General features: G+C 41.4%; 1 protein-coding gene across 1 annotated transcript in view; it reads right to left on the bottom strand.

Moving 5' to 3' along the window:
* LOC125458658 (uncharacterized) overlaps positions 1-17,163 on the bottom strand; it is a 36,732-nt gene extending 19,569 nt beyond the window's left edge. The window contains exons 1-2 of the mRNA XM_048544090.2: positions 17,019-17,163; positions 4,255-4,587 (exon numbers count right to left, since the gene is read on the bottom strand). Of these exons, the coding sequence (XP_048400047.2) occupies positions 4,255-4,587; positions 17,019-17,103 (418 nt within the window). The 5' untranslated portion in view covers positions 17,104-17,163. The remainder of the gene's footprint in view (positions 1-4,254; positions 4,588-17,018) is intronic.
* Between the last annotated feature and the right edge of the window lie 8,104 nt (positions 17,164-25,267).

The following is a 25,267-nucleotide window of genomic DNA, read 5'->3' as shown; positions in this document are numbered from 1 at the left end:
TGCAAAACCTGACCTACTCTTGATAAATAAGGCAGATCAGGTGACTGAGTTGTCAGTGGGGGGTGCACTTTGGGGCCACTGACTATAATTCTATTAGTTTTAAAACAGTGATGGAAAACAATAGAGAGAATCTAAAAGTTAAATTTTTAAATTTGGAGGAAGGCTATTTTTGACAGTATTAGGCAAGTACTTTCAAGAACTTGATTGGGGGCAGATGTTCACAGGTAAAGGGGTGCCAGAAAATGCAAAGTGTTCAAAAATAAGATAACGACAGTCCAGAGACAGTATGTTCCTGTTAGGTGAAAGACAAGGCTGGTAGGTGCAGGGAATGCCAGATGACTAGAAAAATTGAGGTTTTGGTCAAGAAAAAGATGGAAGCATATGTCAAGTACTGACAGCAGGGATGAGTGACTCCCTGAAAGAGTTAAAGGCAGGAGGATAATACATAAGAGGGAAATCGGGAGGGCAAAAAGAGGACATGAAATAACTCTGGCAAATAGGGTTACGGGGAATCCAAAGGGATTCTACAAATACATTAAGGCCAAAAGGGTAACTAGGGAGAGAATAGGCCCTATAAAAATCAGCAGGGCTGCTTATTTGTGGAACCGCAGGAGGTGGGAGAAGATACTAAACAAGTATTTTGCACCAGTGTCTACTGTGGAGAAGGATATGGAAGAAATAGAATGTGGGGAAATAAATAACAACATCTTTAAAAATATTAATATTGGAGAGGAGGAGGTGCTGAATGTCTTAAAGCACATAAAAATGGGTAAATTCCTGGGACCTGAACAGGTGTACCCTAGAACTCTATGAGAAGCTAGGGAAATGATTGCTGGGGCCCTTGCTGAGATATTTGTATCATCAATAACAGGCTGCCACAGTTTAAGAATGGTAAGGAAATGCCTTGGGACTATAGACCAGTGAACCTGACATCAGTGATGGGCAAATTGTTGGAGGGAATCCTGAGCGACAATATTTCCATGTATTTGGAAAGGTATGGATTGATTAGGGATTGCCAGCGTGGCTTTATGCGTGGGAAATCATGTCCCACTAATTTGATTGAGTTTTTTGAAGAAATAATGAAGAGGATTGATGAGGGCAGAGTGGTGGATGTGATCTATTTGGACTTCAGTAATGTGTTTGACAAGTTGCCTCATGGTAGATTGATTAGCAACTTTAGATCACAGAAATGAGGGAGAACTAACTAGACAAAAACAAAACTGGATCGAATGTGGAAGACATAGGCTACTTCTCAGACCGGAGGCCTGTGACCAGTGATGTGCCAAAGGATTGGTGCTGGATCCACTGCTTTTTGTCATTTATATAAAAGATTTTGTTGTGAAAATGGTAGATATGTTTACTAAGTTTGCAGATGACACTAAAATTGGAGGTGTAGTGGACAGCAAAGAAGGTTACCTCATTTTCACCATGAACGTCCAGTCCCTATACACCTGTATTCTGCATGCAGATGGCCTCAAGGCGCTCCGCTTCTTTCTGTCCCGCAGGCCCAACCAGTCCCCCTCCACTGACACCCTCATCCACCTAGCCGAACTCGTCCTCACCCTCAACAACTTCTCTTTCGATTCCTCCCACTTCCTACAGACAAAAGGGGTGGCCATGGGCACCTGCATGGGCCCCAGCTATGCGTGCCTCTTTGTAGGTTACGTGGAACAGTCCCTCTTCCTCTTCCTCTGTTACATTGATGACTGTATTGGCGCCGCCTCTTGCTCCCCAGAGGAGCTCGAACAGTTCATCCACTTCACCAACACCTTCCACCCCAACCTTCAGTTCATCTGGGCCAACTCCAGCACATCCCTCACCTTCCTGGATCTCTCAGTCTCCATCTCAGGCAACCAGCTTGTAACTGATGTCCATTTCAAGCCCACTGACTCCCACAGCTACCTAGAATACACCTCCTCCCACCCACCCTCCTGCATAAATTCTATCCCCTATTCCCAATTCCTCCGCCTCCACCACATCTGCTCCCACGATGAGGCATTCTACTACCGCACATCCCAGATGTCCAAGTTCTTCAAGGACCGCAACTTTCCCCCCACAGTGGTCGAGAACGCCCTTGACCGCGTCTCCCGCATTTCCCGCAACACATTCCTCACACCCCGCCCCCGCCACAACCGCCCAAAGAGGATCCCCCTCATTCTCACACACCACTCCACCAACCTCCGGATACAACGCATCATCCTCCGACACTTCCGCCATCTACAATCCGACCCCACCACCCTTGATTTTTTCCATCCCCACCCTTGTCTGCTTTCCGGGGAGACCACTCTCTCCGTGACTCCCTTGTTCGCTCCACACTGCCCTCCCACCCCGCCACACCCGGCACCTTCCCCTGCAACCGCAGGAAATGCTACACTTGCCCCCGCACATCCTCCCTCACCCCTATCCCAGGCCCCAAGATGACTTTCCATATTAAGCAGAGGTTCACCTGCACATCTGCCAATGTGGTATACTGCATCCATTGTACCCGGTGTGGCATCCTCGACATTGGGGAAACCAAGCGGAAGCTTGGGGACCGCTTTGCAGAACACCTCCGCTCGGTTTGCAATAAACAACTGCACTTCCCAGTCGCAAACCATTTCCACTCCCCCTCCCATTCTTTAGATGACATGTCCATCATGGGCCTCCTGCAGTGCCACAATGATGCCACCCGAAGGTTGCAGGAACAGCAACTCATATTCCGCTTGGGAACCCTGCAGCCCAATGGTATCAATGTGGACTTCACCAGCTTCAAAATCTCCCCTTCCCCCACTGCATCCCAAAACCAGCCCAGTTCGTCCCCTCCCCCCACTGCACCACACAACCAGCCCAGCTCTTCCCCTCCACCCACTGCATCCCAAAACCAGTCCAACCTGTCTCTGCTTCCCTAACCTGTTCTTCCTCTCACCCATCCCTTCCTCCCACCCCAAGCCGCACCTCCATCTCCTACCTACTAACCTCATCCCACCTCCTTGACCTGTCCGTCTTCCCTGGACTGAACTATCCCCTCCCTACCTCCCCACCTATACTCTCCTCTCCACCTATCTTCTTTTCTCTTCATCTTCGGTCCACCTCCCCCTCTCTCCCTATTTATTCCAGAACCCTCACCCCATCCCCCTCTCTGATGAAGTGTCTAGGCCCGAAACGTCAGCTTTTGTGCTCCTGAGATGCTGCTGGGCCTGCTGTGTTCATCCAGCCTCACATTCTATTACCTCAGAGTATAATGGGATTTTGATCAGATGGGCCATTGGGCCGAGGAGTGGCGGATGGAGTTTAATTTAGATAAATGTGAGATGCTGGATTTTGGAAAGGCAAATCAGGGCAGGAGCAATGCAATTAATGATAGGATCCTGAGGAGTGTTGCTGAACAAAGAGACCTTGGCGTGCAGGTTCATATTTCCTTGAAAGTGGAGTTGCAGGAAGGTAGGATAGTGAAGAAGGCGTTTGGTATGTTTTGGTCAGTGCATTGAGTATAAGAGTTAGGCGATCATGTTGCAGCAGTACAGAACATTGGTTAGGCCACTTTTGGAGTCTTGTTTGCAATTCTGGTCTCCCTCTTATAAAAAGGATGTTGTGAAACTTGAAAGGGTTTCAGAAAAGATTTACGAGAACGTTGCCAGGGTTGGAAGGTTTGAGCTATAAGAAGAGGCTGAATGGGCTGGAACTATTTTCCCTGTAATGTCAGAGGCTGAGGGGTGACCTTATAGAGGTTTATAAAATCATGAGGTGCATGGATAGGGTAACTAGTTCAGGTCTTTTCCCTGGGGTGGTGGAGTCCAAACTTAGAGGGTATTGGTTCAAGGTAAGAGGGGAAAGATATAAAAGGGAAAATTTTTCCACACAGAGGGTATTGCGTGTACGGAATGAGTTGCCAGAGGAAGTACTGGAGGCTGGTATAGTTATAACCTTTAAAAGGCACCTGGATGGGTAGACGAATTGAAAGAGTTTGGAGGGATATGGGCTAAATGCTGGCAAATGGGACTAGATTATTATTGGATATCTGGTTGGCAAGGGCAAAGCGGACGGAAGGGCTGTTCCCGTGCTGTATATCTCTATGACTCAATGACTCTAGAAGTGCTTGTTTAAGTAGTGTATCTAGAGCAGCATGTTTCCAGCTTTCCATTGGAACTTGGAATGGCAGTCAAAACTTACTTGGATGGGAGATGTACAGGTAGACCACCCCTCTCATTATGCTTACATATAAGTTACATATGATATCTGAATCGACCTGAAGTTGTTATAAGTCTATAAACTTACCAAAGACTCCTAGCAATGTCCCTTCTCCAACAGCTTGACGGATTGGTGCTGGTATCTCCACAATCACTTTACAGTGGTAAAATCCTGAGTCGTTTCCAACAGTATTAGAAATGGTCAGTGTTGAGTTGTTTTCTTCGATAACAAACTTCCTTCTATCATATTTATATTCAGCCTTGGCAGGTTTCGTAAAAATTGTATTACCATCCAGTAACCAGTCCACTCTAACACTCTCACTCTGGTTAACGGTCCATAAACATGTCAGTGTGACAGTATCTCCCTCCGAAACATTGATTGATTTGGGCAGTTGTTTGATAATAAGGTCGCCCATACCATCTGTGAAGGAAAGACAGACAATAGGTGGAGTTTAATCTTGGCGATATGGGTCTTGCCATTGGCTAGTTCTGCTTTCCGGCTTTCCCCTGCCCACCACTGCTTGAATACCAGTTTGAGTAGGATAAAAACCTTAAGTGAGATTTATTTGCCCTTGTCCACAAGACTTTCCATCCTGGAGTTAATTAAATGGAAGCAAGAGGTGATGAGGATGCCAGCTTACACCCTCTTAATTAAATACGCCCTTCCCCACCCATGCGTCAACACTGCTGCTGGTACTGGCAGTCACCTAGTGAACTGATAAGGGACACATCAGTGTTATCTCTCTTGAAAACATTGGAGAATGTATTGACTGTAGGACGGAATATTTTGTTTTTCTATTTTCAACTCATTTATAACACTCTACACTGAATGATGTACACCATAGAATAAAACACCAATGAAATGTTTGTTCTCCTGCAGTACCTTGCTGTTTTAAAATAAAAACCTGCAACATTATTTTGAAAAGCATTGGGTTCCTTCTTGTGTGTGAGTTTATCCTTGCACCAACATCACTAAAAAAGATTATCTGGTCATTGTTGCTATTTCAAACAACAAGATCCAACAACGAAAGGAACTTCATTTCCTATCTGACAACAGTGACCACATTTAAAAATCACTGCATTGGTGCTTTGGACAGATCCAGTTGCTCACAACCCTCTTTCTGGTTCTACCATCTCTAAGGCCTATTTTCATCGGGTAATGAAAAACCATCATTTGGAAAGCTAGAGAAATCACAGATCTTACTTCTGCACAAATGAGAAGCCAGCAAAAGTGCATAAAATTCACAGTGTGGCAATCCGTCAGGGAACTTAGGCACAAGAGATGGAGCTCCTGCAGATAATGTAGAATCATAGAATCTCATAGAAGCAGGCCGTTTGGCCCACCAAGTCCACACTGACCCTCTAAAGAGCATCCCATCCAGATCCACCCCTCCTATCCTACTCTAGCTTTTCCCATGGCTAATTCATCTAACCTTCACATTTTTGGATATGAGAGGAATCCAGAGCCCTAAGAAGGAACCACACAGACACAGGACAATGTGCAAACTCCACACAGACTTGTCTGAAGATGGAATCAAACCTGGTTCTCTAGCATTGTGAGGCAGCAGTGCTAACTACTGAGCCACTGTGCCCAGGCTGCTCTTGTTCTCACTACCTGGAGAATGAAGGTTGCAACAAGGATGGTGAGAAAGATTCTCACTATTGGCTGGCAGGCAGTCCAAAGTGTTTGACGAAGGAGTAGAATAGAATGATTATGGTCATAGAGGATTAGAGAATTAGTAGCATCTTAGCAATGACACTAGGAAATCACCCTGAGGCCAGAACTAATGAAACAGAGACATGAGTTTGAATATTGCAAAGGGAAACTGGGAATTTAAATTCAGTTAATTAATTGTCAAAATTTGAAAAAAAAGACTATTATCAACAATGGCTATCATGTAACTGTCGTAAAAATACAGCTGGTCGATTAATGTCCATGAAGGGAAGGAAATTTATTGTATGTACCTTGTCATCCAATAGATGACCAAGACCCTCAGCAATGTGATTGCCTCTTACATGCCTTCTGAAATAGCCAAGCAAGCCACTCAGTTGTTGAGAAGGGGCATTGCACTAGCTCCTAATATATTAAAATGAACAAATCAAACAAATTATCACTGACGGTCCCGAGGACAAAAGTAATGAAAATATCAAGGGAAACTTATCAAATTTACATGTAAATATCATTTTGTGGGTGACAATGTAACTCAACCTCCACAGTGCCCAACTTTTGCAGAAGGTATGCAGTACCAGTCCACATTATGTGCTCCCACTCCAGTGACAACAATGAGCAGATGTAACCATGGAAAATGCCATTAATTTCTAAAGGGTGAGTAGAAATGCATATTAAATCACCAATGCCCATTCCCCATGGATAAGTGGAGAGGAATGTGTTGCTTGCCAGTTGCAAGGATGCACCACTAGAAGAATCTTTTTGATCTGTACTTTTAAATGAACTTGGCACAGAATTTGCCACCTAGTTTTTCAATTTACAGATGGTAAAGTAGAACAATTAGTATGACTGAAGGGTGCTGCAAAGTTATTCAGCAGAAAATGTAACGCGTATGAATAAATAATTTAAACATGAAATGTAACGCTGCTCTGTGCCAGTGTTGTGGTGCTGCATGAGACTTTACCACCTACTCCATTGAACCCTACGTACTTATTGTTCTCGTCTTTTCTCTTTGAAGATTTTATCTAGCTTCCCCTCAAAGGCATCTGTACTATTCACCACAACAGCTGTGTAGGAGAGAAAATGAAGCAGAAAATGGAGCATTGAGTATGAATGCAAATTGCAAAGGAGGTCAAAGTGAATGTAAACTGGGAAAGGAGGAGGACAGCCAAGGAATGAACAAACTAGCAAAAAGTTTTTTTGGTAGTCACTTCTCTGAAAAAGAAAGGAGAAAGAATGCAAATAACATAAGGTTTATATATTAGAAAAGAGACTATAAGAAACGGAAAAAGGTGAATGACAAAAAAAATTAACAAGTAAATGAGGGACTGATTTAGAACTAGACAAGGGCAGAGACATTTTTCCTTGTGTTGCTGCTGGTTCATTTACAAGGCAATGCTTACACATATGTGGGATATTGTGCTCCTAAGCTGTTGCTTGGCCTGCTGTGTTCATTCAGCTTTACACCTTGTTATCTCGCTTACACATATGGGGGATATTGTGCTCCTAAGCTGTTGCTTGGCCTGCTGTGTTCATTCAGCTTTACACCTTGTTATCTTGCTTACACATATGAACACAGCAGGCCAAGCAGCATCAGGCGAGCAGGAAGGCTGACGTAGGTTCTGTTCATGCATGCATATCAGAGGAAAGAGGAGAGAGCCCGAATATAAACCAGAAAAGGAAGACAAAGGGATAAACTCAAAATTAAATTGAATGGAGAAAATCACAGAAGGAGGAAAGAAATAAAAGGAGAAACAGAATGGAGAACAATAATTGCAAAAGAAAAGACAATGGAAACAAATGAGCAAAATGTGGTAAGGAGAACTGCACGAGGGGAAGGAGAGTGGAAAAATGCTGTGCCCCGTGATTTCCACTCAGGGTTGATTAAATCAACTGTAGCATGCTAGACAAACCAAAATACAATGAGTGGAACTTGCATTTGACCACAGATGTTGCAAATTACTTGAGCCACACTTGTCAGGTTTCATGTGTCCAGATAAACCACAGCTCAGTCACAGTAACGGGTGATTTAATATCAGCAGATAACATTAGTAACTACTTTAAGTCCAAACGTGAGAAACTATGATCTAATTCTGTCAGGTGCAGATATAAACTTGCCTGGAAAGTATTATATCAGCAAGTGTCCTAATTGCCAGCACACAAAAATGGCCTGGCTGAGAATCCTTGAATAAATTCACTGCAACCAATCCTTCTTGCTGGTATTCACCTAAACTGCTGGTACCTTGTGAGGGAGGATGCCCACAAAAAGGTGTTGGTGAACAGTAAAGGTGTATTGCATAATACTAGCAAAGGAACCAGGAGAGACAGAGTTCAGAGATAACAAGGTGTAGAGCTGGATGAACACAGCGGGCCAAGCAGCATCAGAGGAGCAGGAAGGCTGACATTTTGGGCCTAGACCCTTCTTCAGAAAGGGTCTCGGCCCAAAACGTCAGCCTTCCTGCTCCTCTGATGCTGCTTGGCCTGCTGTGTTCATCCAGCTCAACACCTTGTTATCTCAGATTCTCCAGCTTCTGCAGGTCCTACTATCTCTGAGACAGAGTTCAGCCATGTTATAATTCAAAGGAGCAAGGCAAGATAAGACATAAATTAATAGCGTGGATTGACATCTGGGTTTGAGATGTTGTTGCCATCCCGGGGACATGGTTGAGGGAGAGGCAGGAATGGCAACTCAATGTTCCTGGGTATGGCATCTTCAGGCAAGACATGGAAGAGTGTAAAAAGAGGAGGTGATGTATTATTAATTAAGGAGTTAGTTACTGCAGGAAGAAGGGACAATACCTTGGGAGGGTCTTCAAATAAGGCTTTGCGGATAGAGCTCACGAATAAAAAGGGGGTAGTCATCACTGTTGGAAGTGTGTTATAGACTCCGAAACAGTCAGTACACAACAGAGGGGCAAATATGAAGTCAATGAACTGAGGAGCTTAATAATAAGCTAATTATATTTGGGGATTTCAACTTCCCAAACATTAATTGGGATAGTCATCATGTAAAAGAGGGGGCAAATTTCTTGAAATGTATTCAGAAAAGCTTTTTATGTCAACATGAAGAAGGTCCAACAAGGGGACAGCATTAGCTGGACCTAATTTTGGGGCATGAAGTTAGACAGATGGTCAAGGTGGCGGGTGGAGCGTTTTAATGGTAGTGACCACAATGCAGTATGACTTGTGTTTGTTATGGAAAATGGAAGAATGGTCTGCAAAATAGGATTTTGGATTGAGGAATAGCTTCTTCTGGTTGAATCTATAGTAAAGCAATGCGGGGTTGGGGGTTTGGGGTGCAGTAGTAGCAAATAAGAAATGGGGAAAGTATCGGCCTAACATGCTTCCTTAGGGTAAAATGTTAGACCAATAAGCTCAAAGTCTGAGAAGCATTGATGTCGAGGCATATTCAGGACTGGAGAAGAAGGAAAAGATAGGCTTTTAGCAGGTGCAAAGGGAACAAATCAATGCATACCCTAGTGAGTATAGAACATGTTAGAGGGACCTTAAAAAGCAATTAGGAGAGCAAAGAAGGGGGCATGAGAAAAACCATGGACAGATAAAATTAGATATCTTATAAGTGTTTAAGGAGAAGAGGATGACCATGGAAAGAAAAGTGTCCATTAGAAATCAAGGAGGCAATCTGTTTGTGGAAATGGAAGATATTGGTACAGTGTAATACTGATGCTTCAGTTCTATCTTCACTTGGAAGAAAGTGGATGCAGGTAAAAATTTGGGGAGTAGAACAGTGAGGTTCTTGAGCAGTTTGGCACTGGGAAATGAGGAGGTATTGGAGGCTTTGGCAGGCTGAAAAGTGGACAAATCCTTAGGTCTGGATGAGTTTTATCCCAGGCTGTTGGGTTGGGGGGGGGGGGGCGAGGGAGGAAATTACAGGGGCTCTGACCCAAATGATTAATTCCACTATGGCCACAAGGGGAGAAGCCTGAGAACTGGAAGACAGATAATGTGGTTCAATTTTTCAAGAAAGGTTACATGGGGAAATCACAACCTCATATCGGTGGTGAGGAAATTACTGGAAAAAGTTCTGAAGGAGACAATTAACCCCTGCTTGGAGAGACACAGTTTAATTTCATGATGAATTATCCTCTTTCAATTATTGTACTCAACAGCAGACATTGCATTTTACCTTCCTGCTTATTAGTTCAGTTACTAGCTGTTGTCCAAGTAGTACGTACAGCCCTGATGTAATTTGGGAAGAACGGTTCAGTAAGAAAGGCATCCTGTGTTGGCGCTGTTTCGGTGGGCCAAAGGTCTTGTCCCTGTGCTATACCATTCCTTGTTCTAAGTCCCAACTGCCCCAGTTATGTATCAGAGTAGGCTGGTTAAAAATACCATAGTTGCAAGGAAAACACAATGAACCTTTATAAAACTAATTCACGAATAGAGTGCTGTATTTGATTTTGGGCTTCAACTTTCATAGAATCCCTACAGTGTGGAAACAGGTCCTTTGTCCAAACAAGTCCACACTGAATCTTGGAGCATCCCACCCAGACCCATCCCCCTATAATCAACATAATCTATACCTCCCTGAACATGATGGGCAATTTAGCGCAGCCAATCCACCCTAGCCTGCACATCTTTGGACTGTGGGAGGAAACTGGAGCACCCGGATGAAACCCCCACAGACACAGTGAGAATGTGCAAACAGTCACCTGAGGGTGGAATTGAACCTGGGTCCCTGGCACTGTCAAAGCAGCAGTGCTAACCACTGAGCCACCGTGCCACCCTATGTTTTCAAAAACATGTGACAGCTTTATAAGGGTGCAAGGAAAGATATATGAAAATTGAGGGATTATCTGGATACTTTGAGAGGCTGGTGTTGTCGTCGTTGAAGGGAAGATTGAGAGGAGATGTGATAGAAATATCTAAACTCTATCTGGTCAGAAAAGAGGAAAAGAAATTGTCTGAAAAATTCAAGAATGGGAGGATTCTGATTTAAGGTGAATGGCAAAGCAACCATAGCTGCTGAGAGTTTTTACACGTCTTTACACAGTGAATCACAGAATTGTTAGGGTTAGAAGAAGGCTTTCTGGACTGGCTTTCTCATTAACCTTGTGCCAATCCCCTGCCTTTTCACTCTAACTTTACATTCCCTTGAATGCCTTAATTAAACCTACACTTCCAGGCATTGCATTCCAGACTCTAACTATTTATTGAATGAAAAATTTATTTTTCACATATTTGCTTATTTTCCAAAATACTTCAAAATTATATTGTGTCTCACTCCTTTTATAATTGGAAATAATTTCTCCCTCACCTTCTCCTCTCCAAGTAACACTGTCTCAACTTTTTTAGTATTTTCATACCTGAAGTATCACATTCCTGAAAGTATACTTGCAAACTTTTTGCACATTCTCTGCAATGCATTCATACCCTTCCTGTCATGTAGCACCCAGAATTGCACACTATACCCCAAAAGGAAAAAACACTAAGAACCTGTGACTGTGGTGGAGATAACAAAGTGTGGAGCTGGATGAACACATAAGTTGATGTTTCGGGCCCAGACCCTTCTTCAGAAAAGGGTCTAGGCCCGAAATGTCAACTTTTGTGCTCCTGAGATGCTGCTTGGCCTGCTGTGTTCATCCAGCTCCACATTTTGTTATCTCAGATTCTCCAGCATCTGCAGATCCCATTATCTGTGACTGTGGTGGAGGCAGGTTCAACTGAGAAAAGGGCTCACCTAGGCCATGTTTCTCAGTCTCACACAAATGAGTGCATGTCAAACAAAACATGAACTGGTTTACTGGTGGAATAAGAACACCCTTTTTTCGCCCTGAAGTACCTGCATCCCAGTCAGGATGAGGCCCTTAAGCAGTTCTTAATTGGCCTTACTGCTCAGGCTGAACTTCTAAGGTCATGGTAATGAGGGTGGGATCTCCCCAGCGCCAAAGTGCCTGATAATTGGGTACATTCCCTGCCACTTTTCAGAGGGAAAAATTCTGCCCTAAAGGCTTGACACAGTTATGTTCAACTTTGGTGCAACCATATATGGAGTACTTCATAAAGTTTTAATCTGCTTATATGTAAAACGATTGAGAAGAATGGGGCTGTATTCTCTGGAGTTTTGGAGAACGTAAAGTGATCTCCTTAAGATATTTAAGATTTTCAGAGGGCTTGATGGAGCCTGTTTCCTACGGCAAGAGAATGTGGAATTAGACGTCACAGTCTTCAGAAAAGGGCTTGGCCAAGATGAGATTTTCACTTGCGGGTTTATGATTCTTTAGAATTAACTCTCGGGGAGACTTTCAGTCAATGAATATATTCAAGACTGAAACCAATACATTTTTAAACCCTAAAGGGCTCTAAGTGTAAAATTATTTGATTATGTTTCATGTCTGTGTGGAATATATGGTTCATATGACATTCAAGAGTTGCAATTTTTCTGTTTTTAATATGGACAATTATTTCAGTGTTACATATAACTTCATAGAAAAAATGCAAACGTTAAATATTGCATGTTGTATTACACTACCTCCTGTCTTCTCCCATGTATGTCCATAGTATTGAAGGAAAGTGTTCTACATTTTAACCAAACTTTACATCTCTCTTTATTCATGTGGTGGTTCCTTTTTCACAATTAGTATAAAAATTAAGACGAAAAGGAAGGCTATTTGGACTATATTATGCATTTTACCACAGAAATCTACTAAAGCAAACTTTGTTTTAACCAGTACCTTAACACCCGGCTCTCTTGATAAATTGGCAAAAATTATACACCTCAAATATCATGATCTACCACAATGTCCGAATGTGTATGCTGCAAATAAAGTATAACTGTGATGTGTATACCACCTCTATTGTATTTCTGTTACTTCTGTGTTTTTACAATGATTTTAAGAGGTGTATTGATGTTTTTATATGGATTCTTTTTGAGGGATTTTGATGTCTCAAAAGATTGGTTGGTCAGGGTTTACTGCGGTAATGTGTACCTTGAGATTATCCAGAATATTTGATCAACTGGAACACTCATGGCCCCTCAGATATCAGTTAATAAAAGGTTTTCTGTATTCCAGTCTCAGTTCATAACTGTCTTTTGAGTACTTGCAAAGTTTTTGCCTTTCCCTATTCTTTACTACATCCAAAATGGTAGATGAATCGGAAATAGCATTCAATACATATGTACAATGAGAATATCTTAATTCAATCTATTGTGAGGCTTTTCAGGAAAGGATGAGACAAACAAAGCCAGAGCTTCTCGAAGACAGAGGATGTACAAATTGTGAAAAAGAAAAACTGCACTCATGACAGATGTCAGTTAGAAAATAAAATTGAGAACCAGGCTGAAAATAGAAGGTTCAAATGGGAGGTGAAAATACAAATAAGGAAAGGAAAAATGGAATATGAAAAGAGACTGGCAGCCAGATTTATCATGATTTCTGTGCTCTGTACTTCGGTGTGATCTAGGCATATATATGCCTTTTTATCCACATTTTCAATCTGCCCTGCTCTTTCAGTATGGTGCTTCCCCAGGTCTATCTGAGGCAGCCAACATGAAAGGGAATCCCGAAATCCTGCATAGGCATAGAAATACTAAATGAAAGGGAAAATAAATAATAAGACCAATTAGGGGCGAATGGGTGAATTTACATTGAGTCATACAACACGGAAAGACTCTTTAGTCCAACTAGTTGATGCCAAGTTCCCAAACTAAACTAGTGCCACCTGCCTGCATTTAATCCATATCCCTCCGAGCTTTTCCTATTCATGTACTTATCCAAATGTCTTTTAAATGTTGTAATTACCCTTGCATCCACCACTTCCTTCATTCCACACACTGACCACACTTTGTGAAAAAATGTTGCCCCTCATGTCTTTTTTAAATCCTTCTCCTCTCACCTTAATAATATGCCTCCTAAGTTTGAATGCCCCCACCTTAGGAAAAAGACCTTTGCTATTCATGTTATCTGTGTCCCTCATGTTTTCTATGTAGATTTCCAAAAGACATGACAGTGTCATGTAACAGACTTGTGAGCAAAATTGTGGCTCATGGAATAAAATGGACAATTATTAAATTGCCTGACTGCCAGAAAACAGACAGTGATGTTTAATGGATGTTTTTTGCATTGAGAAAAAAAGGAGTGAAAGCAGAAATAGTTTTTTTTTCTGGTTTTCAAGCTATAACAAGTAGTAGGCCACAAAGATCAGTACAGGTCTCAAATTTTTACAACTTATATAAATGATTGGATGAAGGAACTGAAGATATTGTTACTTTACCTGCTGTTAGACACAAATATAGGTAGAAAAGTATGTTGTGAAGAGGAAATAAGGAAGCTACAAAGGGATGAGTTAAGTGAGTAAACAAAGATCTGATAAATGTAGAAAATAGTTCAATCATTTGTGTTGGAACGAATCATACTGCATACTGTTTAAATGGTGAGATATTGCTGAGGTCTAAGGTGCAGAGGGATCTAAAAGGTCAGAAATCACACGACACCAGGTTATAGTCCAACAGGTTTATTTGAAAACAAAAGCTTTCAGAGTCTCCTCCTTTCTCAGAAGTAATAAAGATTACAATTTTGAAAAAGGTGTAGAGGAGTATTTGGGACTTGGGTATATATATGCATAAGTCATTGAAGGTAACAGGACCGATTAAGTGCACAGTTAATAAAACATACAGCATCCTGGGGCGGCACGGTGGCTCAGTGGTTAGCACTGCAGCCTCACAGCGCCAGAGACCCGAGTTCAATTCCACCCTCGGGTGACTGTCTGTGTGGAGTTTGCACATTCTCCTCGTGTCTGCGTGGATTTCCTCTGGTTTCCTCCCACAGTCCAAAGATGTGCAGGCTAGGTGGATTGGCCATGCTAAATTGCCCGTAGTGTTCAGAGGTGTGTGGGTTATAGGGGGATGGGTCTGGGTGGGATGCTGCAAGGGATGGTCTGGGCTTGTTGGGCCGAAGGGCCTGTTTCCACACTGTAGGCAATCTAATCCTTGGCTTTACTATTAGGGGCATAGAGTACGAGATCCAAAATGTTATGTTGAACTTGTATGTTTGGCCTCAGCTGCAGTATTGTATCCTATTCTGGTCACTACGTTTTTGAAAGATTTTGAAGGCACTGAATAAAGTGCAGTAATGATTTGCAAAAATGATTTCAGGGTTGAGGAACTTCAGTTTTGAAGAAAATTATCGAGACATTAGGATTATTTTTCTTGGAGAAAAGAAGGCTGAGGAAAGATTTGACAGGTATTTATAATCACACATGGTCTGGACAGTGTAGATAGGAAATAACTGTCCCCACTAAAGAAAGGATCAAGAATGAGTTGGCACAATTTTAAAGTAATTGGTAAAAGAAGCAAAAGCAATGAAAAAGGTCTTTTTCACTCAATGAGTGTTAAGGACTGGTGTGCACTGCCTGAGAATATTGCGGAGACAAATGAAACAGAAACATTTAAAAGGGAATTAGGTTGCTGTAAGAAAAGGCAAAGAGTGCAGCATTATGGAGAGAAGGCAGGAGAATGGCAGAAGATGAATTGCTTGTTCTTAGAGTAGGGCCAAATATAATGGGCGGAATAGCCTCCGACTGTAACATTTACGAGCTTCTGTGATTTAACATTTAAAATTTAGCTGATTACTTAACGTCTGAAAGGTCCTGTTTCATTAACATCCTTTCAAGGATGAAGAGTACAGGTTTTCCCTCATAGCTTAGCATTCTGACACTGAACATTAGCCTCATAGGCCTTTTCTGCTCTATTTATGGGGATCAGATTATTCGTCTATCATCACACTAAATGTAAAAACAACACACAAATAAAAGCAAAATGCTGTGCATGCTGGAAATATGAACCAAATGCATGAAGTACTAGAGAAACCTAATAGATCTGGCGGCATCTGTGGAGAGAGAAACAGGCTTAATATTTTGAGTCTGGCATGACACTTTTTCAGAATTTTTATAGGACAATCCATTGTACGCATTTCCTGCACATATCCAACTCAAAATGTTATTGGAGGTAATGGGAATTGCAGATGCTGGAGAATCCGAGATAACAAAGTGTGGAGCTGGATGGACACAGCAGGCCAAGCCTGCTTTCTGTCAGAAAAGCTTTTCTGGTGAAGGGTCTAGGCCCGAAATGTCAGCTTTTGTGCTCCTAAGATGCTGCTTGGCCTGTTGTGTTCACCCAGTTCCACACTTTGTTATCTCCACCTCAAAATGTTAACTCTGTTTCATTCTCCACAGATGTTGCCAGATCTGCTGGGTTTCTTCAGCACATTTTTTGTGTTTATTAAAAAAAACACACACACATATAACATTAAAGTCTCAAATTCATACTCAATTTGAAGCTACAGTCTAGCACAGAATTTTATTTACGTTGTTGAATTTTGCTCCGCAATGATGTATATTGTAAATATTTATTCTACTAGTGCTCTTAGACTTCCTTCATCTTCCTTCATCTGTCCAGTGACACCAAAGATGCTTTCCCATTTTGTCTGCAAAAGTGCAAAAAGTTCAAGATATTTGTAACAAATTTAATTCCCCCTCATCACCTACAAATTTTATCAAGATTCTCAGTTTCCTTGCTGCTTCATCAGATTCCATTATTTTTCTGTATGTGCATAACCTACTTATTTTTGCATGGAAATAAGAAAGAGCAGCTTTTTAAAAATTCATTCATGGGATATGTTGTCTCTGGCTAGGCCAGCATTTGTTGCCCATCTCTAATTGCCCAGAAGGCAGCTAAGAGTCAACAACATTGCTGCGGGTCTGGAGTCACATGTAGGCCAGACCAGGTAAGAATGGCAGATTTCCTTCCCTTCAGGTCATAGTGAACCAGATGGGATTTTCCTGACAATTGGTATCATGGTCATCATTAAACTCTTATTTCCAGATTATTATTGAATTCAAATTCCACTATTTGGTCTTTCATAATATGAATAGGCGATTTCCTATAGGGCAATCCTTCATGCACATTTCCTTAGCTTCCTCAATACTTCTTTAACTTGTACCTTTTGCATTTCTCAGCCAGTTGCATGTCAACCTCCAGTTGTAAGTAGAATATCCAGACACATTACATCAGATGGATTTGCAACGTACACTTGGGGTGGTAACTCTTGAACTCAGAACGGATGTCAATTCTTTAAAATGTATTTTCCTTTCTTAATGAAAAGAGACATTTTAAAACTAAACATGTACGTTTTAAAGCCTTTAAAAGCTCTAAACCTTCTTACCTGCAGTAGTTAAATGAGGCAAAAGAAGAATATGTTGAATAATGAACGAGAGTCTTTTGCAAAGACAGGCATTTCTTTTCTCCATATCTGACAGGTTAAGATTTAAACTAACTGAAATATGTTGCTCCTTCTGTTTCAAGCTGTAGCTTCAACTTCTATGAACAGCATCCTGTTTGACTAATGACTTTACGATAGTCAAATATAGACACAATCTTTGTCCCAGCCACAAGCTTCCTGCTTACAACTCAGACGAAAGTTTTGATAGTTTACAAGCAAATAGGTCTGATGGTAAATGAAAAAAAAATGCTTGGCTATAACAAAGACAAAGAGGACATATGTTGCATCAAAATAACAAAGCAAAAGGGAAAGACGAGCAATTAAAAAAACTTATATTTTAAAGTCTCTACATACAGGTACTAAGATCTAAACAAGTAACATTTTTTAAAAAATCAAATGCCATTCTCATGAGCATTGTCCATTTAGTATGAAACAAGTGAGAATTTGTTGTTTAATTATCTTGATTTGATTTTGTTGGATTTGGTGTCAGCCTCAGTAGTAGCAGTTTTGTTACAAAGTCAGAATGTCATGGGTTCAAGCACAGGTGAGATTTGGGGATGTCAGTTAGGTTAACAAATAAAGCATGTACTGTTTTTTTTCAGCCATCTCACTCTGGCCCTTTACTCCCAACTTCGGTACAATTCGAGAGCACCGCTGTTTCGCTCTCACCTCTCTGAACACATTCAGGACATCTTTAGCAATGTCCTTTCTGTTTGCGGAGTCCCCCTAAGATCTAGCTCCTCTTCATGATCTATATGATGTTTCTGAATATCATACACAGCACAAGAATGGTTTCCACATAAATGCTGATGAAGTCCAATTGTACCTCATCATTAATACTCTTGAATCCATAACTTGACTAACATTAACTCATGATCTGTGAGATGAATAACCAATGCCTCTTATATAGGTCAGGAATGAGATTAATGGATGACTTTCAGTTTAGGTTTGACATGATCTTAACAGTGTTTGTTAAACTATACCTATTTCTAAATATGGCTCTTTGTGTGGATTACAGCATGAGGCAAATTTGTTTACAGCCTTTGGTGAATCTAAATTGATTGCACTGTCCCTTCACGATCGCAGATGAGTCTGTGTTTATACTTTTGAGCTCCAGATGGGTGCAGCCTTCTTCTGGTGAATCAGGTTAAATCTAAAACACCTCTACACTTCAACTTGGAATAGCATAAACTAAAAGGGATTTCCTTTCGGGCCACCTATTATGCCAACTTTTCGCACAGTACAAATTCAGTCAAGTAACATAAATCAATAAATAAAAATTGTTTCAGGTTGTCCCTTTAAATTTGCTACATGAAGACAACCCTGGAGACCTTTCCTTTTTCTGAGTCCAATGAAATATCAGCAGTCAAGATCATCTGTTGAACAAGAGCAGTTAATGAAATCAATTAGGCAAATTCCAGGCAATGTTTCTAGTTAGATCTTTATTTTAGCTCACAGAGTTCAGAACTCCAAAGCACTCATTAGTTCTTCTTTCTGTATATTTATATATTCTGGGCTGGATCTTACATATTTTTGGTTAAGTTCGATTTGCAATGAGTTGTTGGGAGGAATTCTTGCTTCTAGGCCTAGTGAGATTTCTCACTGTATCTTACCAAACTTGCCACTTCAACTACCTACCCACCCCAGGCTTCCCTCTTGCCCAACTCTAGCTCCATCTTACCATGTGCCAATTACCCGCTGAAAGACCAGCATCACTGGTATCTGTGCTGCATTACAAACATGATGAGCACTGGCATTCTGAAGCTGCATATCTGGTCAAGGATAGACTTTGAACATATTGGAGAAAGGGAAGATGGAGCCGAGATTCTCCCAAAAGGCATGTGATGATCCTCATAGAGGGGTTCATGCAACGTTGGGCTGGTGGGGGGTGTCGGGGGAGACTTTGTCTTCCCAGAGAACAATGTGGACCTTTTATGACAAACAAAGAAAACAGATCAATGGCTACTAATTTTTTTGAACTCAATTCAGAAGAACCAGTTTTCGATCTCATACTTAAGAGATAATGGAAACTGCAGATGCTGGAGAATCCGAGATAACAAAGCGTAGAGCTGGATGAACACAGCAGGCCAAGCAGCATCTCAGGAGCACAAAAGCTGACGTTTCGGGCCTAGACCCTTCATCAGAGAGGGGGATGGGGAGAGGGTTCTGAAATAAATATGGAGAGAGGGGGAGGAGGACCAAAGATGGATAGGGGAGAAGATAGGTGGAGAAGAGAGTATAGGTGGGGAGGTAGGGAGGGGATAGGTCAGTCTAGGGAGGACGGACAGGTCAAGGAGGTGGGATGAGGTTAGTAGGTAGGAAATGGAGGTGCGGCTTGAGGTGGGAGGAGGGGATAGGTGAGAGAAAGAATAGGCTAGGGAGGTGGGGATGAACTGGGCTGGTTTTGGGATGCAGTGGGGGAAGGGGATATTTTGAAGCTGGTGAAATCCACATTGATGCCATTGGGCTGCAGTGTTCCCAAGCGGAATATGAGTTGCTGCTCCTGCAACCTACTGGTGGCATCATTATGGCACTGCAGGTGGCCCAGGATGGACATGCCATCTAAGGAATGGCAGAGGGAGTTAAAATGGTTTGCGACTGGGAGGTGCAGTTGTTCATTGCGAACCGAGCGTAGGAGTTCTACAAAGCGCCCCCAAGCCGCCACTTGGCTACCCCAATGTAGAGGAAGCCATAACGGGTAAAGCGGATGCAGTATACCACATTGGTGGATCCCCTTCGCCCCACTGCATCCCAAAACCAGCCCAGCTCGTCCCCGCCTCCCTAACCTGTTCTTCCTCTCACCTAAGCCCTTCTCCCACCTCAAGCCGCACCCCCATTTCCCACTTACTAACCTCATCCCGCCCCCTTGACCTGTCCGTCCTCCACAGACTGACCTATCCCCTGCCTACCTCTCCACCTATACGCTCCTCTCCACCTATTTTCTCCTCTATCCATTTTAGGTCTGCCTCCCCCTCTGTCCCTATTTATTTCAGAATCCTCTCCCCATCCCCCTTTTTTGATGAAGGGTCTAGGCCCAAAACATCAGCTTTTGTGCTCCTAAGATGCTGCTTGGCCTGCTGTGTTCATCCAGCTCCACACTTTGTTATCTTCAATCTCATGCTAATGGATGAATCAAGTTCCAACTCAGGAGAACAGTTTCACTGAGCATAAATGTTTAAATATATCAAGTCTCCAAGCTCAGGGAGTTTGTGTTGAAATTTTTAAGATGCCAAAGCTGAAAAGAAGAATCTAAGCCTCCATACTAGAAATTAATCTTAAAACTGTTTCAGCAGCCCAAGAAGGAAAACTGACAAAACGCAGTTAAGAAATTAAAGAGTTATGGTAGCAGTAGTACTTCCCTGGGATTGAGTAACCATAAAGGATTTTGTTGGGAAAAAAGATTGAAAACCTTGTTTACTGTTTGTTAAGTTTTTTCTAAACTGTCATATATATAACATTTCATGTTTTATCTTTTGTGTCATAAAGTTGTGTTTGTTGTTAAAGAACATTGGCATCTCATGTGAATATGTTCAATACTAACCACCATTATGGCCAAATTGATGATCTGTCAAGCCAGGTTCCATTCTGTAATATTACTTAATCAGTACTACTATTAGTTGAGATCAAAATATATTGTTGCTATGCATTCAGATAATGCTTTGGTAGGGGTATGACACAACCAGGTCTGGTCCTTATACAGTTTCCTGCTCTTTTGATGCTGCTTAGCCTGCTGTGTTCATCCAGCACTACACCTCATTATCTCTAAATTCACTTTGTGGCCTGTTAGCTGTTGTTGTGGATACATTTCATTTGCTGTAGATACATGATTGTTGTCTGTCATGTTACCTTCATTATTCGATTGTGCGTTGATGATATAAGTTGAGATATGATGTTTATTTCTTCTTAGAGCTTGGCCATTGTTCATTACCACATCGTTAGAAGATGTAGTATCTTTGTACGAAGCCATTTTTTATGGTTTTTTTCAGGTTGAGGTTGAGGAAAGTTGACTTCATGCTTGTTCATCATGCTGTTATATCATTTTCTCCTTCTTTCCAACAGTGCGCTGTGCACATATGGTTGTGTGGTGAGAATGTAGGAAGAAAAAACTGAGTGGATCTGACTCCTAGACATGAGAACTGTCGGTGAGGGTAGACCATTATCTAGAGAAGTAGCATGTAGAGTTAACGAACCTGTCCAAAAATCTTGATCATGGAATTAATGGTACAAATTGTGCTATCTGCAAGACCATGGAAATTGTATCTGTAAGATTTGAACATGAAAAATACCAGTCTCAATCTTTTACCATAGCTCAGGAGGATTCTTGTGTGGAAGGAGAGGTTTTCTCAATTTTGTGGTACATGAAAATAATATATTTTACATGTTTTGATTAGTTGATTAATCTTTTTAACTCTGGGCCAAAATTTGGATTCATGCGCTAATCTTTTGGGTTTTATTTTCTGCGCCTGTGAGACATACGTGTATATATTCTAGCATAACTTAATGTCAAATTTGCAGCATTATGTCTTGTTTACCTTTGAAGAATGCTTTCTTGCAGAGTCCTTATTTGTCTCGGAATGACCTGAACATTTATTGGACTTGCTCAGGCCACACATTGATGATGACTTTTTTGAGCAGTTGCAGATGATCATCATGTGAAGTAGCTTGCTGAATTTGCTTTTCCATGGTAGGAATCTTCTGTGGATATCTTTTTCGTGCATTGTTCAATCTAAACATAAATGCATAGTGCCATTTTTCTTCGAAACATGGTTAATGGAGATGTTCTAATCAGTATGATGCCCAGCTTTTTAGCTGATGTTGGTTTGCACCATGGAAATTCATTCCTGTTTTGCATTTTCTTGAATGTGGATGTTGCAGTTATGAGGAGGACTGTGCTAGATTAGGAATCTAGAACTGGTAGTTCCTGTAAAAATCAAGGATTCCTGTAAAACAGAGATTAGGTAATATTTTTTCGCTCAGAAGAGCTTTCCTCCTGAAAACGTTGTGGAAGAAGAGGCCTTGAATATTTTTAAGGGACCGGAAATAGACTATTGTTAGGTAAGGGGGCGAAAAGTTAAAATATGTAGTTGGAAATGTGGATTTGAGGTTATAGTCAGATTGGTCGTGATCTTATTGAATGGCATAGCAGACTCCAGGAAATCTTTTTTTAAATATAATTTTCCGTGACTCGTGTAGGAGAATACATGGAGCACTCTGCAGCTCTGGGGAAGTTTCTTCCACAGTTCTGAGGAAGGCTCACTCGACTTAAAATGTTAACTCTGATTTCTCTTTACAGATGCTGCCAGACCTGCTGAGCTTTTCCAGCAATTTCTTGTTTTTGCCTCCATACCTGGTCTCTGCCGAGCAAATCTTCTCTAGTCTGCCTATATGCCACTTTATTTTTCCTTAGATAGGGAGCTCAAAACTGTTCAGAGTATTCCATCTGCACTCTGACTATGCTTTGTATGGTTTTAGTAAAACATCCCTACTTTTATACTCCACTGTCTTTAGAGTAAAGACAGAGATTTCATCTGCCTTTCATATTACCCACTGAACTAAGATGCCATTTTCTGGTGGTGCATATCCAAGGACTGTAAAATTCTTCTGTTCCATCGCTTTCTGCATTCCTACTCCATTTAAATAATATTCAATATTTAATAATAATTTCAGGGGAGTCAATGGCCCAGTGGTATGTTCTCTGGACTATTAATCCACAGATCCAACTAATGTTCTGGGGTCCAGGGTTCAATTCTCGCCGTGGCAGATGTTGGAATTTGAAGTCAATAAAAAATCCAGAATTAATACTCTAATGATGACCTTAAAACAGTTGTCAATTGTCAGAAAAACCCAACTGGTTATAAACAAGAAGACTGTTAGACCTGAAATCATGAAGTAAAATTAAAACATGCTGAAGTCCATCAGGTCCAACAATTCCTGATAGACTGAGGATTCTTCATCAGAGTAATTTACAAAATTGATCAAAAAGATGACAAAGAAAATACAACATTACTCTTTTTAAACCTGAAACTGTTAGTAAACATTGGGCAGAATTTGCCCCTCCCTGCTGCAGCATGATAAATAGCTAAGGATTTCTGAAATACCATGTGAATGAAGAAAATCCGATTCTCAACATTAAGAAACATTTTCCTGATCTTCTCCTTGACTCAAGCCTTAAATATCAAATGCAGAATCTCATTGTTGATCAGTGATAACCTTATTTCCATGCACTTGCATCTAGTTAAAACTCAACCTTACTCACTTGTATGCCACCTCCAATTTCATTCTCCTTAACCGAGAGACCAAACACCACAAATTTTTGCTGCAGTGAGACAAAGGGATGGAATAAGTATCTTGGAAGTGGATGGCTAACAGTTAGTAGTGATGCATGATCAGGAGAAGTCATACAGTCATAGGGATCTGCAGCCTTCAGCCTAATAAGCCTATGCCAGTCAAAAACAGCCACCTAACCATAATAATTCCATTTTTCAGTCCCTGGCCCATAGCTAATGTGCATCTAAATACTTCTTGAATGTTCTAAGAGTTTCTGCCTCTAGCACCCTTCCAGGTAGTGAGTTCATCGTTCCCATAATCCCTTATGTGAAGAGGTGGTGCCCCAATGAGGGAATAGGAAGCACAGACGGCAGAAAGGGTTAATAATTCAAGAGTATGAGAGTGTTGTGCGTACTTGATCCATGAAATTTATAAAGTGGTAGTTCATGAGGTTTGGTAAGATGTGTGTGTAATTTCATAGTTAGGGTGAGCGTGAGGTAGCATAGGAACAATATTGGAACTGAAGCTTGCAGAATGCAGAAGATCTAGCTAGGTCTGGTGGTGTGCATTTCTGTGTCAACTGGCCAGTGAAATGACTCCATTTCCAAGTTATTCAGGTGCCTGTCTACAAAGTAGTACGTGAGATATCTTTTCCTCTAGGCCATATTCTGAATGTAGTGGATCAAGCATTCAGTGACAACTACTTTCGGGCTTGCAATGTATGAAGTGTATGCAGCTGTACAATAAATATGGCCTGGATATGTGAAACCTGGAAGGTCCTGGAAGTGGCAAACCCTCCCACCTCTCCAGCTAGACAATTCCCTGAGAGAGGTGCCCAAGACCCTGAGTGCACAATTAATGAGGTGATGAGTGGAAGACTGCGTGAGAAGAATTGCTGATAACTATAGCAGACTGCATGCCATGAATCTCACTTGACAAAGCACTTTAACTGCAAGTGGAAATATTCTGCTCATCGTATCCAACAGACATTCTTTTAATTACATGAATTAAGCCTCGTGAAACAACACCAAGGTATTTTGTCAGAGAAGCAGAGTGACTTGGCCTTGAAAACGGGATGAAAGATACATATTATCAGAATTCAATTTGAGTGAAGTGGTAAATGTTCCGAAACCCTTTATTTTTTACTCGAGTCTTGCAGTCATGAATCTTGTAACCACAATTTGGTTTTACGCACTGTGGCTGTACAACTGAAGCTGTGATGTTTCCAGTAATTTTGCTCCAAAATGTCATGCTGGACAGAAGATAGCAATTAGTAAACCAATAGATGTACAGCACTACATATGCACATGTAACCAGAATAAAGCCTGCTTCTAGTTAGGAGCATAATACAATTGAAGGTAACTCTAGGGCATGACACCTGCCAGCAAGTAGAATCAGGGCTCATAAGTAATGCCTTGGGAACTGAAATAACTCCAAGGAAACAGGTAGCCTGTCACCAAGTCACTCTTTATTTACATGAGTGCAATAAATGGCTCTGACCTGCCAGCTCAGAGGCAGTCCCTAAATCAGGAAACTCTGTGAATCTCCCGTTTATATCTGTCAGCCAGGGATCCCTGATTAGCTCAGGTTAAACTCAACCAAGGATCTCATAGTCAATGAGATCCACTTGGCCCCGGTTCCGATCACAACAGGAATCTTTCTAGAACATGGGACAACTAGAAGTCCTGCAAAGCCATCTTCAAAAAAGGTTTGCCGTTACATAATGATTTTGTCAGACCTGGATCCAAAAATATTCAGGATAATTGACCTTTGACTTCAGGATTTTAGAAACAGATGAAATTAGTTGAATGTACCCATTTAAGTGACACCCCTACAAGAGCTAGTGGTATTGAAGACCAAACCATTTTCACAGTTAAATATTAAAACTGTGCTCAAGACTACCCCAGACTGTTAAGGCTAAGGGA

Source organism: Stegostoma tigrinum, chromosome 1 (genome assembly GCF_030684315.1).
Source record: "Stegostoma tigrinum isolate sSteTig4 chromosome 1, sSteTig4.hap1, whole genome shotgun sequence".
NCBI classification, from domain to species: domain Eukaryota; kingdom Metazoa; phylum Chordata; class Chondrichthyes; order Orectolobiformes; family Stegostomatidae; genus Stegostoma; species Stegostoma tigrinum.
The sequence above is the reverse complement of the archived record's forward strand: the minus strand, read 5'-3'. Positions and strand labels throughout refer to the sequence as shown.